The 20,439-nt window shown below is 40.0% G+C and overlaps 1 protein-coding gene across 4 annotated transcripts in view; it reads left to right on the top strand.

Moving 5' to 3' along the window:
• The window catches only part of ADD2 (adducin 2), a 112,058-nt gene that overhangs the window by 81,350 nt on the left and 10,269 nt on the right, over positions 1–20,439 (top strand). For all 4 annotated transcript variants that reach the window (XM_063448664.1, XM_063448662.1, XM_063448663.1 and 1 more), the window contains exons 3-11: positions 1,605–1,743; positions 1,862–2,013; positions 3,351–3,431; positions 4,269–4,418; positions 5,080–5,223; positions 6,098–6,196; positions 11,534–11,710; positions 18,376–18,624; positions 18,786–18,905. In XM_063448664.1, coding sequence (XP_063304734.1) covers positions 1,605–1,743; positions 1,862–2,013; positions 3,351–3,431; positions 4,269–4,418; positions 5,080–5,223; positions 6,098–6,196; positions 11,534–11,710; positions 18,376–18,624; positions 18,786–18,905 — 1,311 coding nt within the window. The remainder of the gene's footprint in view (positions 1–1,604; positions 1,744–1,861; positions 2,014–3,350; positions 3,432–4,268; positions 4,419–5,079; positions 5,224–6,097; positions 6,197–11,533; positions 11,711–18,375; positions 18,625–18,785; positions 18,906–20,439) is intronic.

Genomic DNA, 20,439 nt, shown 5'->3' with positions numbered 1-20,439 from the left:
GTGTGTGTATGTGTGTGAGTCTATGTGTATGTATATCTATGTGTCCATGTGTCCATGTGTGTGTGTGTGTGTGTGTCTGTGTGTGTGTGTGTGTGTATATATATATGAATGCATATATGCACCTGAATGTAAGAATGTGCAAACATGACTGTGTATGTTTATATGAATTTCAGTATGTGTGTGTAATTTTCATAACAAAAGGTTATGCAGAGTACAGAGCACTTTTTATTTTACAGTTCCGGGGGGATGTGGTGCCAAAATATATTTCTGCCCCAGGTGCCATGTAACCTAGGTTACGCCTCTGGACTGAGCTACACTGCATACTTTCCAATCAGGAAGCTGCTTTGTAAATAGGAAGGTTTGGTTTAAAGTCTGGGTCCAGTAGTCCTGTCATTTTACATCTGCATTGTAAAACATTGCAGAAATCGCCACTAAAGGCAGTTCCGGTGCACTGACAAAGCAAAACTTGGTCACGTAAGATTGCAGAAGCATTTGAGAAGCATTTGAATACGTACTCAACATTTTCTGTGCCAGCAGGTGGCGAACACAAGATCCATGGGGCCCCGGTGCAAAAATTGATCCGCGGCCCCCCTCCCCCCCACCCACGCGCTTACTCTGCGCGGGCCGGTGCCGCTGCACATGGCGTCAGGCACCTGGTCGCAGGGCTCAAACACAGACTCACTGACACACAGACACTGACACTCACTAGCAGATACACACTCAATAACAGACACACAAACACACTCAGTGACACACACACAGTAACACTCACTAACACACTTATTGACACTTACTAGCAGACACACACAAACTAACACACACAGTAACACACTCACTGACACACACAAACTAACACACTCATTAACAGACACACACACAGTAACACACTCACTGACACATACACACTCACATATATATTTTTTTAATTTAATCCCCCAGCCTCCCTACCTTTGGGAGTGCTGTGGGGATTCCTGCTGCCCCTGGGGTCCAGTGAAGCTGCTGGGCGGGCGGGCTGGCGGGCACTGTCCCCCTGAGTGCTCTCTGCCCAGCTCCCTTGCGTGCCGCTTACTGATGCCAGACCCGGAATATGACGATATGACGCGCTGGCAAACTGAAGCCACTGCCAGCCTCGGAGGGCCCTGAGGGGGCCAGCTCCTGGGCCCCCAAGGAGAAGAGGCTGGCAAAATGTGGCCACACTGGCATGCATACCGGGTCGCAGGGCAACCGCGACCCTGGTATGTACGCAACTGGTGCCAGTGCATCAGGTCCCCAATGCTCCTCTATGAGGAACGGGCTTGGTTCAAGAGCTGGACGACATCACAGGAGGTGGCACAGCTGGCATCACTGAATGAGTCTCGGCGATGGAATAAAGGTAAGTGAAAGCCCTTGTTTCAGGTTTTTACTGGAAACATGGGGAGGGGGTGGAGGCAGCTAAAATAAATCTGAAAATGAGGCACTATATGCACTGTATAGATTTGTATTCCTAATGTCATAATTTTCTATAAGTTGTGTTCCTTTATGCTAACTTGGCTGTTTAAAAACCTTTTCACTTTTTGCAGTTCAGAGCAGATGTGTACTTGCTTGTGATTGTCTCTGTATTTCAGTCTTTCAGAGAAGAGCTGGAGAGTCTTATCCAGGAGCAGATGAAGAAAGGAAACAACTCCTCTAACATCTGGGCTCTCAGACAAATTGCTGACTTCATGGCCTGCACAGCTCCCTCTGTCTTCCCTGCTTGTCCTGTCAGTAAGTAACCGTCGGGGATAGTTACATATATGAATTTTGTTTTGATTAAACCGAGTATAAATACAATTAAATGTTTAGTAAGAAACAAAACTATCTAAGATACTGCTTAATTTTCCAGATAGCTCCATGGTGATACCCATCAACGACATGCACTGCAACGAACCCATTCCCCTGGCAAAGGGCGAGAGACTCATGAGATGTAAACTTGCCAGTGTTTACAGACTGCTGGATCTTTATGGATGGGCCCAACTTAGTGGGACCTTTGCTTCGGTGAGACAGGTCTTCACTTTGTGCTGAGAGTGTTATGGACAAAATACAAAAATTTATTTTTTACTATTATACACTTGTGTTTAAATCTTATTTTGTAACACATTCCCTAAAAGAATATCCTTGTAAGAGGGTCATAATTTCTTACACATGTGTGCTCAGTAACTAATTCCTCTGCAAATTCCTCCCATCCTGCTACCTTCCCATCGAGCAAGCCTCGTGTAACAAATTCCTGTGTTAAACGAACAGCTTCCTTTACTAACTCCTCCACCACTTTTTGTGCAACTAAAAGCTCTATAGAAACATGCTACGTGTAGTAAAATGGAGCTGGAATGGGGCTGGGATACAAAGAAATGTCATGTGATGATGCTGGGGTCACGCCCAGTAGGGTGGGTTTAGACAAGACCCCTTAGACTGTTAACCAATTGATGAATGTATACTGTATGTTAACTGTGACTCTGTACATGACGTATTTCTGCTTTAAAAGGGAATTGCACCCCCTGCAATAAAGGCCACTCTGGAGTTCTTCATAAACCTGCAATGTGTCCGGTGTGATTTACTTCCAGAAGACATGCGCACAATCAATTTAGAAAGGAATAGATAGACAAATAATCAAAGTTTGCTTTGATCTAAATCAAGAGTATCTAACGTCTAGTGTGACGTGGGTATGAGGTGCATATTAATTGGCACCATGTGATGTATTATTCTCAGTGTGAAGTTGAAGTGCCTTCATGCATAGCTCAGATTATCATAAGTCCAAAAAAGTATCTTGAAAGTTACATGTCAGTGATCGTTAAGGACTAAAAAGAGATAAATCCCAAAGGAGTCAGTAGTGCAGGATATTTCTATATTATAAGGCTTAGCAGTAAATTTGACAACTTAACAACTTTTTAGTTCTCTGAGCCCTCACTGTGTTATGAACATAACCGTCTCTAGTAGTTAGAATAGCTGTGAAGGAATGCTTAATATGGGGTTATGCAGTCATGCCACATGGATATGTGCAAACATGCCAGCTACATATGAAGACAAGACACACGTGGAGATATAGAGCATCAGTTATGAATACAATCCACACAAAGAAATATGGAGGCATACTCAATACAAGAAGCACATCCTACATTTTCACACAACTCAGTAAATGTTGATTGAATGGTTTTTGTGAGACCTCAAGTTGTAGACCATGAAGGTCAATTCTGAGGTATTGCTGAACAACTCCAGCATTTACACAGCACTGGTTTGAAAGGGTGCACATTTTAAAACCAAACACAGCTTTAGAAAAAAATGGAAGAGTTGATGTCGATAGAATGCAGAATGCTTATATATTCTGTTCTGCCTTTTAGATAAGAGTGAATAAAGAACAGGACCATTTCTTAATCAGCCCCAGAGGAATCGGTTGTTCTGAGGTGACGGCGTCAAGTCTCGTGAGTACAAATCAAGACAAACGTTTTTATCAGAGTACAAATAAATCATATATTGAATTGCTTTTCCCCACATATCTACTATCCTCTGTGTTCAGGGTATCATGCCATGGACACTTTCCTATCTTAAATGACCTCTAAATGTCTATATATATATCAAACACCAAAAGGATTATGGTGGGGGGAAAAATTTGATTTCTGTGGGAAAAGCAAGTCTTATGGCTTGACTGGTGTGCAGATTTTTGTTTAACATTGTATGCACTATATATATATATGTATATAAAAAATATACAGCAATATATAATATATTTATTTTTTTCCTCGGCCAAGAGAGATGGGATCGATATAGCATATTAAATAGATATTGCTCAAATAAATTTTCTGTTGACAGGAGCATTGATCACAGTTTTCTGTTATTACTGTTGGGCTGTCATTTTGTGTAGCAGGAACTTGGCGTAAAGCCATTGCCTTTTGTTTGATAGCATAGCTCTGTGTGGATTTAGATTTTAACCTGCCCTGCTCCCACTAAATGGTCCTGTTACGTACTTTTTAATTGTTATGATTTAATAGTATTAACTATTTAATAGTTTTATGATTTAGTTAAATTGGTTATAAAGAAAAACAAATTTTTTTGCATTAATTCCAGTCTTTCCAAACTTTTGAGGTTTCAGAAAACAAAAGTTGCAATAACGCACAATGAGCGTATTTCTATGAGAGAATCCAGAAATACCCTAGTGGGATTGTGTCAGACTAGCCACTCACACCGTTGTAGTAATTCTTCCCAGCTTCCTGGATACAGGATCCTGTGTTATGATATATTTGTCCAAATGTCATCTACAGGTAAAGGTCAATATTTTGGGGGAGATGGTGGAGACAGGTTGCACTAACTTTGAGGTTGACACCTATGACTTCAGCTTGCACTCTGCCATCTACTCAGCACGACCAGACGTGAGATGCATCATCCAACTACACACAGCAGCAACGACCGCGGTAAGATACAGTGAAATAATACCTTATTACAGACCAGTCCTGCCCAATTTCATCATAGGGTAACGTGTATCATTCAGAATGGCAGAATAAATTATGTACCCTTTTATGTCAAAGATGTAATGAAACAATGTTTTTGTTAGGAATGTTGGCAACTGGAAATAAAGTCCTATAGTACGGTGTATGTAGGACTGGGCCTGGAATTTCTCTGAATTAATGAAATACAGAAATAGTCTGGAACCGCTAGAAAACCTGAGTTATAATAAGAACCAGAAGTGCATGAATGCATTCAGCAGACAATAAAATGGCATCTACTGTATTAAGAGATTAACGGGCAGGCCAGAGGATTCTGGAAGTAAGCCACGTTTATTTGCTTGTAACATGATGATTTTGACATTGTTGTAAGAATATTTACTCAAAGCATTCAGGTGAGTGTACATTTAATTATGTGTACTATGAGTACAAATACAATTTCAAGATTTTATTTTAAAATTCTTTGTTTGGGGGCAGCAAAATGCATTACATACCCAAAACTCTGAGGACTTCCAACAGTTACCACCATGCTTGCACACCTAAATACTGATTCTGAGTATCTAGGAAGTTGCATGCATCACTTCGTATTCTCTTATTCCCATTAAAATAATGTCATGGTCTCTGCTTGCAGGTGTCAGCCATGAAATGCGGCCTTTTGCCCATCTCCCATGATGCTCTGCTGGCTGGTGAGGTGGTGTACTTTGAATACAATGGAAGTATGGAAGAGGAGAAGGACAGAATTGAACTTCAAAAGCGTCTCGGACCTACATGCAAGGTGAAGCAGCATCCCTAAACATTGTGCACATTATTTCAACAGTGACAAGTTAATTACTTATATCAGTGATTCCCAAACCACTCTGTAAGATCCACCAACAGTCCAGGTTTTGTCAGTATCTCCATTGGAATAAAACAGAAATACATAAATCCTGGACTATTAGTGGGTCTTGAGGATTGGTATGGGAAACATACCAATCCTATATAATGCCCTAAAAGCTTGGCACAACCACTTTAACTTAGCCTGACTCTTAGTTGGTAAATCATCATCCATTGCAAAAGTGCTCTTTTTTTCTACATTTAAAGCATGAAAGCTTGAGTATAATAGAACCTGCAAGTCCTGCAGTTTGAACATGTTCTACAACCAACTAAACCATTCATGCTGTTTAGTAGTAGTTAGACATCTGTCAAAGTGAAGAAGGTCTTTCAGAGAGATCAATGTTTACTTGCATTATAATGGGCATTTTCTGACTAACATACGTCTTGTGCAGAGATTGGCTAAAAAAGAGTGGCTAATTATTAGCCCAATACTCAAATATCTCAGTCAAAATATCTTTCTCACATCTCTCTCAAATATTACCTGTTTGATAGTTACATTAAATAGCATAAGGAAGATCTAGAAAAAAAATAAAACAATGTTCAAATGGGGTGTGATAGATGAAGGTTGAAGCTTGTTTTGCAGTAAACAAAGAACATTTTTCAGTAAGTGTAGGTATCAATGCTTTTATAAAGAAGGCAATCCGTCCCGTCCCTCCTCCCCCACCCTGTGTATGTAGGGTGTTAGAGTTGCCTACATATAGTAATATCAGTTAACCACATTTAACATTTTCACATTTTCCATGATGCCGTCTCACTGTTCACCTTCCATCTTGCAGATTCTCGTTCTACGAAACCATGGAGTGGTTGCATTAGGAGAATCGGTGGAAGAAGCTTTCTATAAAATATTTCACCTGCAGGAAGCTTGTGAAATTCAGGTAACACTGCACAAACTAGCAAACTGTCGCCTCCATGGAGTTAGCTTTCCAAATGATTTCATACTGTTAGAAAAACTTGCCAAATGATTTATCTACGAACAGTCCCTTCGACTTTAGTGATGACTTCTGTAGATAAACCATTTGGAACGTTTTGAATTATTTGGAAAGGTTATTAAATTGAGGCCTGTGTATGATATGAGATGATCACATCCTTCTGCCCAGGGGACCACTTAGTACGTACATTTTATAGAGTATATCTTTGTCCTAACTGGTTTTATGAAAAGAGTGAAACCATGAGCATTTTTTGTTCAAAGATATATTCACTGAAAAGAAAATCCAATGTTCACAAACTTTAGCTCACAATGTTTACTGTCTTCATACAAGCTCTTCCTAATCCTCTGATTACCTTGTTTTTACATTTGTTTCAAACTATTAATAGTTATTTAAGTATACAAATGAAATTGCATTGATAAAAACTAATATTCCAAACAATGCGTTGCATATGGTGTCGAAAACATCTTGAACAGAAATGATAATGGTCATTGCAGTGCTATTCATGATCATTTTCTGTATGTGTTGCCTCTGCAGCCTTTGTGCTTATCAGGCTAATGAGGAAGCAGTAGCCTGAGCAGAAATGGGCAGCTGTGATTGGTTGAGAGTGTCAGCTGACCACTTTCAGGCTATCATAGTGACCATTGGTGGTATAAATCAGTATGGCTAAAGGAAATTTATACAGTGAGGGGGAAACGTATTTGATTCCCTGATGATTTTGAACATTTACCCACTGACAAAAAAATTACCAGTCTATAATTTTAATGGTAGGTGTATTTTAACAGTAAGAGATAGAATTAAAAAAGAAATCCAGAAAAACGCATATGAAAAAAGTTATAAATTGTTTTGCATGGCAATGAGTGAAATAAGTACTTGACCCCTTCGACTTAGTACTTGGTGGTAAAACCCTTGTGGGCAATTACAGAGGTCAGACGTTTCTTGTAGTGGGCCACCAGGTTTGCACACATCTCAGGAGGGATTTTGCCCCACTCCTCTTTGCAGATCCTCTACAAGTCATTAAGGTTTCGAGGCTGACGTTTGGTAACTCGAACCTTGAGCTCCCTCCACAGATTTTCTATGGGATTAAGGTCTGGAGACTGGCTGGGCCACTCCATGATCTTAATGTGCTTCTTCTTGAGCCTCTCCTTTGTTGCCTTGGCTGTGTGTTTTAGGTCATTGTAATGCTGGAATACCCATCCACAAACCATTTTCAATGCCCTTTCTTAAGGTTGGAGATTCTCACCCAAGATTTGACAGTACATGGCCGAGTTGATGCCAAAGAGCTTGATTTTCCATAATTTCATAATTGCACCAACTGTTGTCACCTTCTCACCAAGCTGCTTGGCGATGGTCTTGTAGCCCATTCCAGCCTTGTGTAGGTCTACAATCTTGTCCCTGACATCCTTGAACAGCTCTTTGGTCTTGGCCATGGGGAAGAGTTTGGAATCTGATTGATTGCTTCTGTGGCCAGGTGTCTTTTATACAGGTAATGAGCTGAGATTAGGAGCACTCCCTTTAAGAGAGTGCTCCTAATCTCAGCTTGTTACCTGTACAAACGACACCTGGGAGCAAGAAATCTTGCTGATTGATAGGGGATCAAATACTTATTTCACTCATTGGCATGCAAATCAATTTATAACTTTTTTGACATGCATTTTTCTGGATTTTTAAAAAAAAAATTTTGTTATTCTGTTTCTCGCTGTTAAAATTCACCTACCATTAAAATTATAGACTGATCATTTCTTTGTCAGTGGACACAATCAGCAGGGGATCAAATACTTTTTTCCCTCACTGTATATTCTGCCTTAGACATACCTCCAGTGGGGGATGTGGTTGTGGTTGGTCATGAAGCCTTATTTAGTGTTCAACTGCTAAAATGTTAAACACTGTATGGAGGGACAATGGCAGAGGACTAAAGGCACTATAACCAATTAAATCAGATGAAACCGTTATAGTGCCTATAGTGTCCCTTTAAGGTAAAGTTTTCCTTATGTTTCTACAAGAAAGGGATTGTTTCAAAGCATTTCCAAGTAGAAATTACAGTGCACTATAACTGGCCCTATGATGGAGTTACACTCTTTTTGAATGAGGTGTCATTATAGCATTGTTTCATTGTTAGTTATTGATTTTTTTACACTGAATCATTTAAAACTACCGCTATGCATTAGGCAATATAACAGATATTATTGGTAAATATTAAAATCACTATGTGTTCTCCAGTGCAATAAGGTATCCATTATGTAATGTTCATTTTTGCATTTATTAATAATAGATGAAAGCTAAAAGGTGGGGAAGGTAATGTGCTTGCAATACCTCTTACAGTATACATGCAATGGTTTTAGTCCTAAGGGAAGAAGATGGTGATAATGCTTGGCAAATCACAGGTTGTCATGGGTGCAGCATACAGTCCATTACTGATACTTGCAAAAGGCATCGCTTGTTCCTTTCTTCCTGGATTGGAATTCTCAGCGGAGTCAGGTGATACCTAGAGGGCTAAGTAAAGATACATTACCTGTACAGGTAATATAGAAGATCTGAAACTTAAAAAATTGAGACCAGTATTAAATAGATGGAAGAAATCTCCAACAATGTACATTTTTTCCAGTTCAGTTTTTGGCGTTTAATAGTAGTTTTTTTGAAAGAAATTGGTGCACAGAATGTAGCAAATACAATAAGCTGCGTACTGTGTTAAGCATTTTCAGCACTTAGAAATACATGTCACGTATGAGTACAGAAAGAGCTCCACCCTACATCAACAATGAATATATTGCCATGTGAGCTACGAAATAAAACGTGACACAAAACACATTGTATATTTAATTAAGAACTACCTTGTCAAGGCCAACTGTTAGAAACTGGATTATAGAGTAGAGAGTCTCATCAAACATCACCAGATCACCTAACCAACGTGTGAACTCCCAGTGCAGCCTTGGGTAGTCATCAAAAACAGGAGAAAGGGAAATTGAAGGAAGAGAGAGAAAGAAAGCAGAGGAAAGGGAGAAACACAAGGAGGGGAGGATAAGGGTGATGGGGGAGGGAAAAAGGACATGAATATATACAGGCCTTCACATACACTGTTGAGTGTACATAACAAATAGGTAGGAGCCGAGCTTATGTGGACTCTCCTGTACAGTTCAGTTGTTTTTTTAATCCTAAATTAAAGGTGGTTCTCCAGTTATCAGAACCCATTAATGTGCTTATTATTTATAGATCATGCTCAAGAAAGATGATCATATTGTATGTGTATTACTTCCTATCACTACTAAATATACACAGATAATGCTAACTTCTTAAAGGCCGCTGGTATTCCGTGCTGTCATAACAATCTGTTCCTTGAGGACCATATGCCAACATGGAATACCTGTCACCAAATAAATAGAACATACCATCACAGAGCAGGTTCATAGATTGCTATGACAACATAAGAAGTAAATGATTCATAAGGGGCTAAATGAAATATACACCACAACAAAAAGTATATTCATTGACTAGAAAGATAATGGAATGTGAGAAATGTGTTAAATCTAAAAATGTCATACTCTCCCTTGGAACATGCAATTCTGGAAGCTCACAAAGTATATATATTGCATCTCATGGTATATTTAAAAATGCAAACAAATAAAAACTGAGCATACACAGACCAAAGGAATAAATCCCCCTACCACTACAATCACCATGGCAACCAACAGTGCAAGGCCTGTGATGTGTTAAACAGCCAAATTCACCGGGGGTTTAGAGAATGCCACCTCAATTTAAATTATGTTAGAATGGCAAAATATTGCTACGACTAAACTGTAATGAAAAGCACACCCCATCCATTTTAATCTACTATGGTTATACGAACGATGCAGCGATATTAGCTACCTTTTTAAGCAAAAGCTCACCCTGCTGGTCATTAAGTGGTATTGCCGGAATCTAATCTGGAAAACTATTAACTATTTATTTCATGTAAACTAATGGAATTTATCATTTAACTGTTGTGTTGTCGATTGGGTTGTGAAGGTTTCCAGTTATAACTTTCAACTTAGCTGAAGCAGAACATATTTACTAGCAGATAATTAAACACCTCTTGCGTCACGTTAGGAAAACAAAAAATAAAACCAAACAGCCAAATTGAAGCAAGCGGCACAGTTTCTTAGAGATTACATATTGACCTACAAATTCACCTTCACCCATGGCCTGCGGTGATGCACAAAATAAATCAATTAAAAATAAGTGGACGTTTGTAGGGCCATCACTAAACTGGTTGTAGCCACAATTAGTCTATCTCCTCATCCCTGATTCCATTACATGAATCTAGAAAAATAATTGAGTGTGGATCCTCCAGTCTCCTTCGTAATTAAGGATGAACTGCCACATGAATGATGAATGGAGCAGTGCTTCCTCAACCACTCTGTTAATCACTCATTAGCCTTCCACTATATTGATACCAAGTTACCCCAATAAAAATAGTATCCAGTCACTTTGCCATTAAATAGAGGGCATAGCGAGACTTAACTTCTTTTCAGATTAAGTAAATTGCACTTAACTTATATAAAGAGATTATCAGCATATCATAGATAGCATCACCCAATCTTAAGGATAAACTATCTGGCCACGTCCTACGTCCAGACTTATTCACAATGCCACCACTTTCATTAGCACTGATCAACGCGATGTTATCACATTTCGAAATCATGTACTAGGACCCAGGCAACCCACAGAGCTTTTTATATATACGGTACTTACATTTTAATAAGCAAGCATAAATGAGAATAATACTGTTTGAGTATACATATGATTAGACCTCAGTGATTCAAGCTGTGCACCTGTCTGTTTGGTCAGTGGCATGTGGACTAAAAATCAAACCTACAGCAACAAATGTAGAAAGCTTTGTGAAGGTAGCAATGTGATTTTATGTTATGTTTTACGAATCAGAAATTAACTTTGTGGTCAAATATGTGGGCAACAGATGCTAATGTTGATATTCTGTTATAGGCTTTTGCAAGATGCTTGTAAATTGATCAGTTGGTTTCCATATCTAATTGAGTTTATAATATTTTGAGTGTGAAGTGAGTACTCAGCACCTTACTGTATCATTGGGGTGCTCTCCTCACCCAATAAGCTCTCAGAATTATTCATCTGCATTGCTGCTCTTAGTAAATGGCTCTGAAGTCACATTGCTCTCCTGTGGGAAGGTTTGTGCAGCTTAAATAGCAAATCACTTTTTACATTTTTTTACCTTGAGATTATGGGAGTGGTATTTGTCATCATTAAATGCTCATATGTGTTTGGGATGTCTTTCAGGTCTCAGCTGTTCCTAGTGCCGGAGGGCCAGACAACCTAATCCTGCTGGACAGGGAGAAGTATCGTCCTCATGAAGTGGGGACAGTGGGCTGGGCGGGGAGCATGTTTGGACCCATGCAGAAGAGCAGGTTGGGAGAGCATGAATTTGAGGCATTGATGAGAATGATGGATAATTTGGTAAGTTTTTAAACACTGGATAATAAAAGTTATGTTTTCTATATATAAAATGCACAAAGTGGAAAAAAAACAATGCTCCAACACCTAGCCAGTTATAGCTGACAATAAAACACAACCACATCAGTGTATTCTATAGAATACCTTGGGCTCAGGTCCAGGTATAGAACATCTGGGTTACCTCCTTGAATAATACAAACCCACAGTCTTTCAAGAGAACTAAAACATTTTTTTAACTCACTAGTGAAAATGTAAAATTATTGCCAATCCTGACTATTATTTTATTATTATTTTACCAAATCTCATTACTTTTACTAACAACCGTGAGCATCTTCCACAAACCCGTAGTCAATTGAAGTTTATGAGTTCAGGAGTTTGAGTATGTAATTCAGGGCTGACGGGCGATTTCATTCATGTGAATGCATCTGTGTCTTTGCATATACAATATCTCACAAAAGTGAGTACACCCCTCACAATTTTGTAAATGTTTTATTATATCTTTTTTATGTGACAACACTAAAGAAATTACACTCTGCTATAATGTAAAGTTGTAAGTAACAGTAAAATTTCTTTCCCCTCAAAATAACTTAACACACAGCCATTAATGTCTAAACCATTGCAACAAGAGTGAGTACACCCCTAAGTGGAAATGTCCAAATTTGACCCAAAGTGTAAATATTTTGTGTGACCACCATTATTTTCCAGCACTGCCTTAACCCTCATGAGCATGGAGTTCGCCAGAGCTTCACAGGTTGCCACTGGAGTCCTCTTCCACTCCTCCATGACGACATCACGGAGCTGGTGGATGTCTGTGGACCTTCTGTTTGAGGATGCCCCACAGATGCTCAATAGGTTTTAGGTCTGGAGAAATGCTTGGCCAGTCCATCACCATTACCTTCAGCTTCTTTAGCAAGGCACTGGTCGTCTTGGAGGTGTATTTTGGGTCGTTATCATGTTGGAATACTTCCCTGTGGCCCAGTCTCTGAAGGGGGGGGAACATGCTCTGCTTCAGTATGTCACAGTACATGTTGACATTCATGGTTCCCTCAATGAAGTGTAGCTCCCCAGTGCCAGCAGCACTCATGCAGGCCCAGACCATGACACTCTTAGTAAGACACACTTGTCTTTGTACTCTTCACCTGGTTGCCGCCACACACGCTTGACACCATCTAAACCAAATAATTTTATCTTGGTCTCATCGGACCACAGGACATGGTTCCAGTAATCCATGTCCTTAGTGTGCTTGTCTTCAGCAAACTGTTTGCGGGCTTTCTTGTGCATCATCTTTAAAAGAGGCTTCCTTCTGGGACGACAGCCATGCAGAACAATTTGATGCAGTGTACGGTGTATTGTATGAGTACTGACAGGCTGACCCCCCACTCCTTCCACCTCTGCAGCAATGCTGTCAGCACTCAAACGTCTATTTCCCAAAGACAACCTCTGGATATGATGCTGAGCATGTGCACTCAACTTCTTTGGTCGACCATGGCAAGGCTTGTTCTGAGTGGAACATGTCCTGTGAAACCGCTGTATGGTCTTGCCCACCGTGCTGCAGCTCAGTTTCAGTGTCTTGGCAATTTTCCTATAGCCTAGGCCATCTTTATGTGGAGCAACATTTTTTTTTTCAGATCCTCTTAGAGTTCTTTGCCATGAGGTGCCATGTTGAACTTCCAGTGACCAGTATGAGAGAGTGTGAGAGAGATAACACTAAATGTAACACACCTGCTCCCCATTCACACCTGAGACCTTGTAACACTAACGAGTCACATGACACTGGGGAGGGAAAATGGCTAATTGGACCCAATTTGGACATTTCCACTTAGGGGTGTACTCACTTTTGTTGCCAACGGTTTAGACATTAAAGGACCACTCTAGGCACCCAGACCACTTCAGCTTAATGAAGTGGTCTGGGTGCCAGGTCCTTCTAGGGTTAACCCATTTTTTCATAAACATAGCAGTTTCAGAGAAACTGCTATGTTTGTGAATGGGTTAAGCCTTCCCCTATTTCCTCTAGTGGCTGTCTCACTGACAGCCGCTAGAGGCGCTTGCGTGATTCTCACTGTGAAAATCACAGTGAGAGCACGCAAGCGTCCATAGGAAAGCATTATGAATGCTTTCCTATGTGACCGGCTGAATGCGCGCGCAGCTCTTGCCGCGCGTGTGCATTCAGCCGACGGGGAGGAGAAGAGGAGGATCGGAGGAGGAGAGCTCTCCCCCCACCGCTGGAAAAAGGTAAGTTTTTAAAGACTTTACCCTTTCTAGAGCCGGGCGGGAGGGGGTCCCTGAGGGTGGGGGCACCCTCAGGGCACTCTAGTGCCAGGAAAACGAGTATGTTTTCCTGGCACTAGAGTGGTCCTTTAATGGCTGTGTGTTATTTTGAGGGGACAGCAAATCTACACTGTTATACAGGCTGTACACTTACTACTTACATTGTAGCAGAGTAGCATTTCTTCAGTGTTGTTACATGAAAAGATATAATAAAATATTTACAAAAGTGTGAGGGATGTACTCACTTTTGTGAGATACTGTATGTGTGTGTATGTAAGAGCATATATAATGAGGGTTATTCATCAAAGTGTGGGTTTAAAAATTGAATTCAATTTTTAATTTTAAGCCAAAAAGGTTGAGCTGGGAAGCTGAACACAAAAATAAAGTACTTTGAATTCACTATACATTTCCAACAGTTTAAACATCAGTGAGTAACTCTGCCAGTGTGTGTTAGTTCCAGCGTTATATTTAGTATGTGGAAAGTATGTGTGAATGTCATGGTATATTTTCTAGTATTGCAGTTTGTGTTATTGCAGGGGTGTGTTTGTGTGAGGTAGTGGGTGAATACAGGTTAGCATTTTTTGTATGTTTGTGTATGAATGTATTTTTACATTTTTTTTATCTCTTCGCACCCTGTTATCATACTTTGTATCTTCTCTCTCACTTTAATGTTTCTCACTACACCCCACATCACTATTGTCTATCCATGCTCTAAATGTTTTCTCTTGCTTGATCTTCTCATTCTTCAAAAAATTCTACAGACTCAAGTGAGTAGCAAAAATGGTACAAATTGAATTGCTGACTTATAAAATGAGTGTTCTTAGTGTCAGTGACAAAGAGCTTGCACAAAACATGTGATTGATGTCTGCAGCATGTTCGCAATGGAACAATAAAGGTATTTTGTTTTTTCTATGCTTTTTCTATGGGCTCCTACTGCATACACCGCTCTTACCTTTGTTTAGTTTTTAACTCCCACACCATCCTTCTGTTCACACCATGCACAGGTGGCGTGCTGCACATGTTGTTCATCTTAAGAATTAAAAGTAATACAGCCTCTAAATCCCCATGTCTACCAGTCAACCTCACCCATGTCTTATCTGATCCACTGAAATGAATTCTGTTGTGACTAACCAGACAGATTCCCATTAAAACCAGTTAACAATGACCTATGCACTGTAATAGTGCAATGTATGGGCTGATAATAGTAGTTTTGTCCAATATTTCATCCCTGACCACGCAGAACTGTCATCCATATTAAAATAGGAATCTTCTCATGATTTGAACCATAGAGTTTAAAACTCAAGCTCAGGAGGGCTCTTGTGGGCATAAAATCCATTTAAATAATTCCATTCGGTAATCAACAAAAATCAAGATGATCTAGAAACACTTTCAAATCTTCCTCAAGCCTAAAATCCTTTAAGAGATCCCTCTCTACATATCGCAAAACAGAATGCACGTGTCATGGTTGATTATATATTTCCTACCTGTTCTATGTTAAATTTTGTATATATTGTGTATTAATATTGGTTTTGTATTTTATTGTACCCTATTGTATCAATGCAATGTTTTGTGAACCTAGGACATACTTGAAAACAAGAGAAATATCAATGTATCCTTCCTGGTAAAATATTTTGTAAAATAAATAAATAAAGCAACAGATCACAATTTAAACTTCTCAGTCATCCTTTAAGCATTAATAGTGATGTCCTGAACAGTTCGCCAGGAACCGTTCGCCAGCGAACATAGCGCGATGTTCGGTCTGCCCCCTATTCGTCATGGAGGTGGGAGGGTCTGGGAGGGAGGGTCTGCTGCTGATTGACTGGAATGTGTCTGCTGACTGTGAGGTACAGGGTCAAAGTTTACTCAATGATGACGAATAGGGGGCGGACCGAACATCGCGCATGTTCGTCGGCGAACTGTTCGGGACATAACTAAGCATTGTGTCCATTGTGTTACCATCATCCCTGTCCCACAAGCCTGCTGCCACTTAAAGATGTTCACTCTAACCATTCTTTCATTCTTAACATTCTTTCAATCTCCAAAACTTGCTCTTTTCACCTTAAAAATAATGCGTACATCCCCTTTTTACCAGAAGATACCACCAATGCTCTCTTGCTCACTCGTACATTATCTGACTTTATTACTGTAATCCATGGTCCATCCGTCTCACATGTGCACAAATTAACCCCGTACAATTCATAATGCATTCCAGGCATTTCTTATCCATCACTCATCACAGCTCTCCCCTCTGTCAATTTGTACGGTGCCTTCTTTTATTTTTCATGATTTAATGCAAATTCTTAGTCTTACTTGCAAAACTCTCCACAAGTGTACCCCAAATTTAATTAATCCCCAGTTAGAAAACAAGTGGAAAAACCGCATGTTGTAAATTATTGAACTTGAGAAGCTGGTTAATTAGGAGCTGATGTCCCATCTGGTGGTTAGGAAATGGTACTGCAGGTAAAAGACCTCAGAAACAAGAACGAATTACAAACTAAACTGTTACTATAACTGTAAAGGGAGACTGATCAGGGTTGTTCAATAAATCTGGCATTTTTCTGAACTGTATACATCAGATCTCTGTACCTCAAGGAGAAAAAAGAGGACCTAGCAATTAAAAAAGTAAAAAGAGAGATTTTTTTTCGCAGTTAGAATTCACAACAAAAACAAATTTGTGTTTACAGCACCACGTAAGTATGCCTTTATATAGGTTACATAATACAGATTAAGGAACAGCACACACATAAAAATGCAGTTTTATATTTAATAAGGCTACTTAAAATCACCTCTCAGCAAAGGTATATGGGGATTCATTTTCATTATATGGCCATATTGTGTTAAGCCCACCACTACGCCACAGTACCAAAATATTGGTTACCAGCACAGAAATTCAGCCTGTAATGTAATGCTGAAATGGCAAACTCTCATTATTCCAAAATATACTTCTAACTACAACATAGTAGTAAATCGAGAAAATAAACACCTTATTTGAAATGTAATAGCCAAACACTCAAGATCACAATCTTTTCGATAAAGAAAAAAGAACAAAAGAAGAAACCTCAGATGTTCCTAAACCAGTAGTAATTTATAGCTAAACTATGTAAGAAGGCAGAATTGATACTCAGCAGAGCCTTGTATGATAGAACATACTGGTTCACAGCTTAAATGGGTTCGCCCACAAAACAAACACTGGTTTTTGGTTATAGACTAACCCTTTTTTCAGTGCTCCACCCCAAATTTAAAGAAAAATGAAAGAACTTAAACAAGAAGTTAACTTAACAAAAAATAAACCACTTTAAAGAAAATTAAAGAAATACTAAAAATTATCTATGTTCTATCCCGAGTCCAACTTCTCCATTGTCCTCCCTTCAGTCCGTCCTGGGACGGAGGTCAGGGAGGATGGACTGAGGCAATGCCGTCTTAACAAATGGGCACGCTGGGCAGTTGTCCAGGGCCCACAAGCACAGGGGTCCATAGCCTTGCGTAGTATTCACTATGGGTGGATTACTCAGGTGTGCCCCTACACTTTCTCCAAACTTGGAAGAAGCTGGCGCTCCTGTCAGGTCAATTAGGCTGTGGACTGGGGGCGCTGTTCAATAATGGGCGCCACAGCTGTAGGAGTATCGGACCATTTACACGGCCCACCCGGTATACAGGACAGCACAAGGGTGCAGCTTTCACGCACCCCTGCCACCTACCCTGTGCCACAAGTAGCACGTGAGAATCGATGAAAGCACATGGCAGCAAGTCCTGAGTCCTCAGAGCAGAGCAAGTATCACTCTGACTGAATTGGCCTGCTTTCAATTGCCCCTAGTATGTGAGGAATGAGGGAAGGCTGTTTGCTGTGTGTGTTTAGCAGTCTGTGTGTGTAGTTTTCCAAAGTTTTCTCCTTTTTTTTTTTTTTTACTTAGATTTTTATTTAGTGAATCTCACAAAGTACAAATATACAGCAATTGTCACAGCCTGTAAAATATTAGAAATATATAGACTAATTGGATATAGTGCTTTGTAATGTTATAGTAGTGTTAGTAACTTACACAAGTGTTGCCTCCTATAGCACAAAAATAATAAGAGTAAAGAAACAACAGTAGTAATGTTTAGTATAATCATGCAGTCAAAGGATTATCCCTGTGAGTGGTTGTGTATACTTGGCCCCCGTGCACTGCTTTGCCCAGGGGCCTATAATGCTGTTAAGACGTCCTGGACTGAGGGAAGGCACAGGTGGGAGGGGTGCCATTGGCCTGGTGTGTGTGCGGGTGTCAGATACCACGTTTTCACAGAAGTGACATTAACCATTCATTTAGATTTATCTATTGTTATGCAATACGAGGTATGCTGTCTGTATGCTATTACTGCTCATATAAAACTCATGTTGCCCTTTGTTATTTGTTATTTTGTAGGGTTACCGCACTGGATATGCTTACAGACACCCATTTGTCCAAGAAAAAACAAGACATAAGAGTGATGTGGAGATCCCGGCCACTGTTACTGCCTTTGTTTTCGAGGATGAAGGTGTTCCTCTCTCCACACTACGTCAACATGCTCAGAAGCAGCAGAAGGAGAAGACTCGCTGGCTTAATACACCAAACACTTATTTACGGGTCAATGTAGGCGAGGAAAATGTAGGAAGCCCCAGGAGCAAGACCACGGTAAGCTCCCAGTGACAAGTCAGGGATACGGAGTAACACTTACAATGTTTTTTCGGGGGGAATATCATGAACGGTGGGCTTAACACTTTTGTGAAAATTGTTTTGTGACTTATAAGTGTGGCTTGTGATCAAGTACTTACTGACTCTGTGTTTTTGTATAGTGGTTGAAAGCAGATGAGGTGGTGAAGCCTAGCAGTGGAATGCCTATACGTATTGAAAATCCCAATCAGTTTGTTCCACTGTTTACAGATCCTCGTGAAGTCCTCGAGACAAGAAACAAGGTGGGTAAAAAGCAGTCTCTGTATGTCTTTCCTGATAAGGCCCGTGCATGACAATGAATCTTAATAAAACTGATTTTAGTAATATGCACAGATTTTCTCTAGAATGAAATATATAAAATCATCACAAATAAGGATTACTTCTAAAAAGAGCAATTCTGGGGTAAATCTCTTAATGTAAGTTAACCACCTAGAATTTCCATCTGGTTTCCAATGTGATTTCTGAACATACATTAGACTTTTGCCCTGGAACTACTCTATATAATTCCCACTGTCTCATATGTTACATAAAAGTGTATATAAACCTAAATGTCCTATCTGCAGAATTGTTTTAGGTCCCTTTTTAGGTTTTTAATTGCCTTTACTCCAGCACATAGACTCCCTCAGTTCTTCCAGTCACTCCTCCACCCGCGACGTTATCTGGCTCTCGAACTGATGGCCAATCCAGTGCTCCTCACAGAGGAGCAATTAAAACTGAGGAACATGAGCAGTGCGTGAATGCAAATGCCACTTATTGGTAACCATTGGACTCAATGCTTTCCTGTGAGTTGCAACCTCAAGTGACAGACACTAGGTCAGTGCAGCGGAAACAGCAATGTGTTTCATTGGAGAATTAAAATGACAGGACAACTGCACCCAGCCCACTTCTTGTAGTTGTCTGTGTGAGATGAAGTGATCTGTGTGACTTTAGTGGTCCTTAAATTCTGGTAATCGTTGTGGCTGTTGTCAATGTCTAATACTTTGGGTGTATAGACGGTTCATCGTAATCATAAGCTGTCGTAAACTCTCACATTTGTTAACATTTCTGTGATCATCATGAATACAAGCTATACATCTTTGAAAACCGAAAAAATTGTCTAGACCAGAGTCTAAAATTTCTAGTCCTACATTACTAGTCTGGCTTTAAAAGTTACTTGCCAGTATCCATGATAGACTTACCTTGATCTAAATATTCAGAATCCATATATACGTGCATCACAAATATGTTAATATTACATGTCAGTGGTGCAGGGGCAGAGCCGGGGGTGGTGGGGGAGTTGTGCCATCAACAATGACATGTATGTTCCCCAAAAGTAGTCATATCAGTTTAGTGCCCATCCAGGTCTGAGTCCTGCTGTAGTGTTCCTGCATGAGAAAAATGCTCTGTGTTTGCATTATACAGTGCAAGAGAATTTAATGACATGCTTGTGCTGTAATTACTGAAAACCTGTCTCTGCTGTCCCAATACGTGTGACACCAGAGTACAAACAGCAGACGGTGCCACCAGACTGTGTTGTACCAGTATGAGGAGGCTACTTGTGGTGTCACGTTAGTGTGTAGAAACTATTTATGAAGGAGGCTGCTTGTGAGACTGCTTATGTGTGTGGAGGATACCTATTGTGGGCTTGCGCGTGTATGTCGAAGAGGCTATTTGTGAAGTTGTGCATGCGTAGAGGAGCTGTTTGTGGTGTAGTATGTGGGTATGTTTGAAGGGAGCTGTTTGTGTTGTAACATGTTTGGATAGAAGCTGTAGTGTGTGTGTATAGGGGCTGTAGTG

Source organism: Pelobates fuscus, chromosome 3, assembly GCF_036172605.1.
Source record: "Pelobates fuscus isolate aPelFus1 chromosome 3, aPelFus1.pri, whole genome shotgun sequence".
Classification (NCBI taxonomy): domain Eukaryota; kingdom Metazoa; phylum Chordata; class Amphibia; order Anura; family Pelobatidae; genus Pelobates; species Pelobates fuscus.
This window is presented reverse-complemented; position numbering and strand designations above follow the sequence as displayed.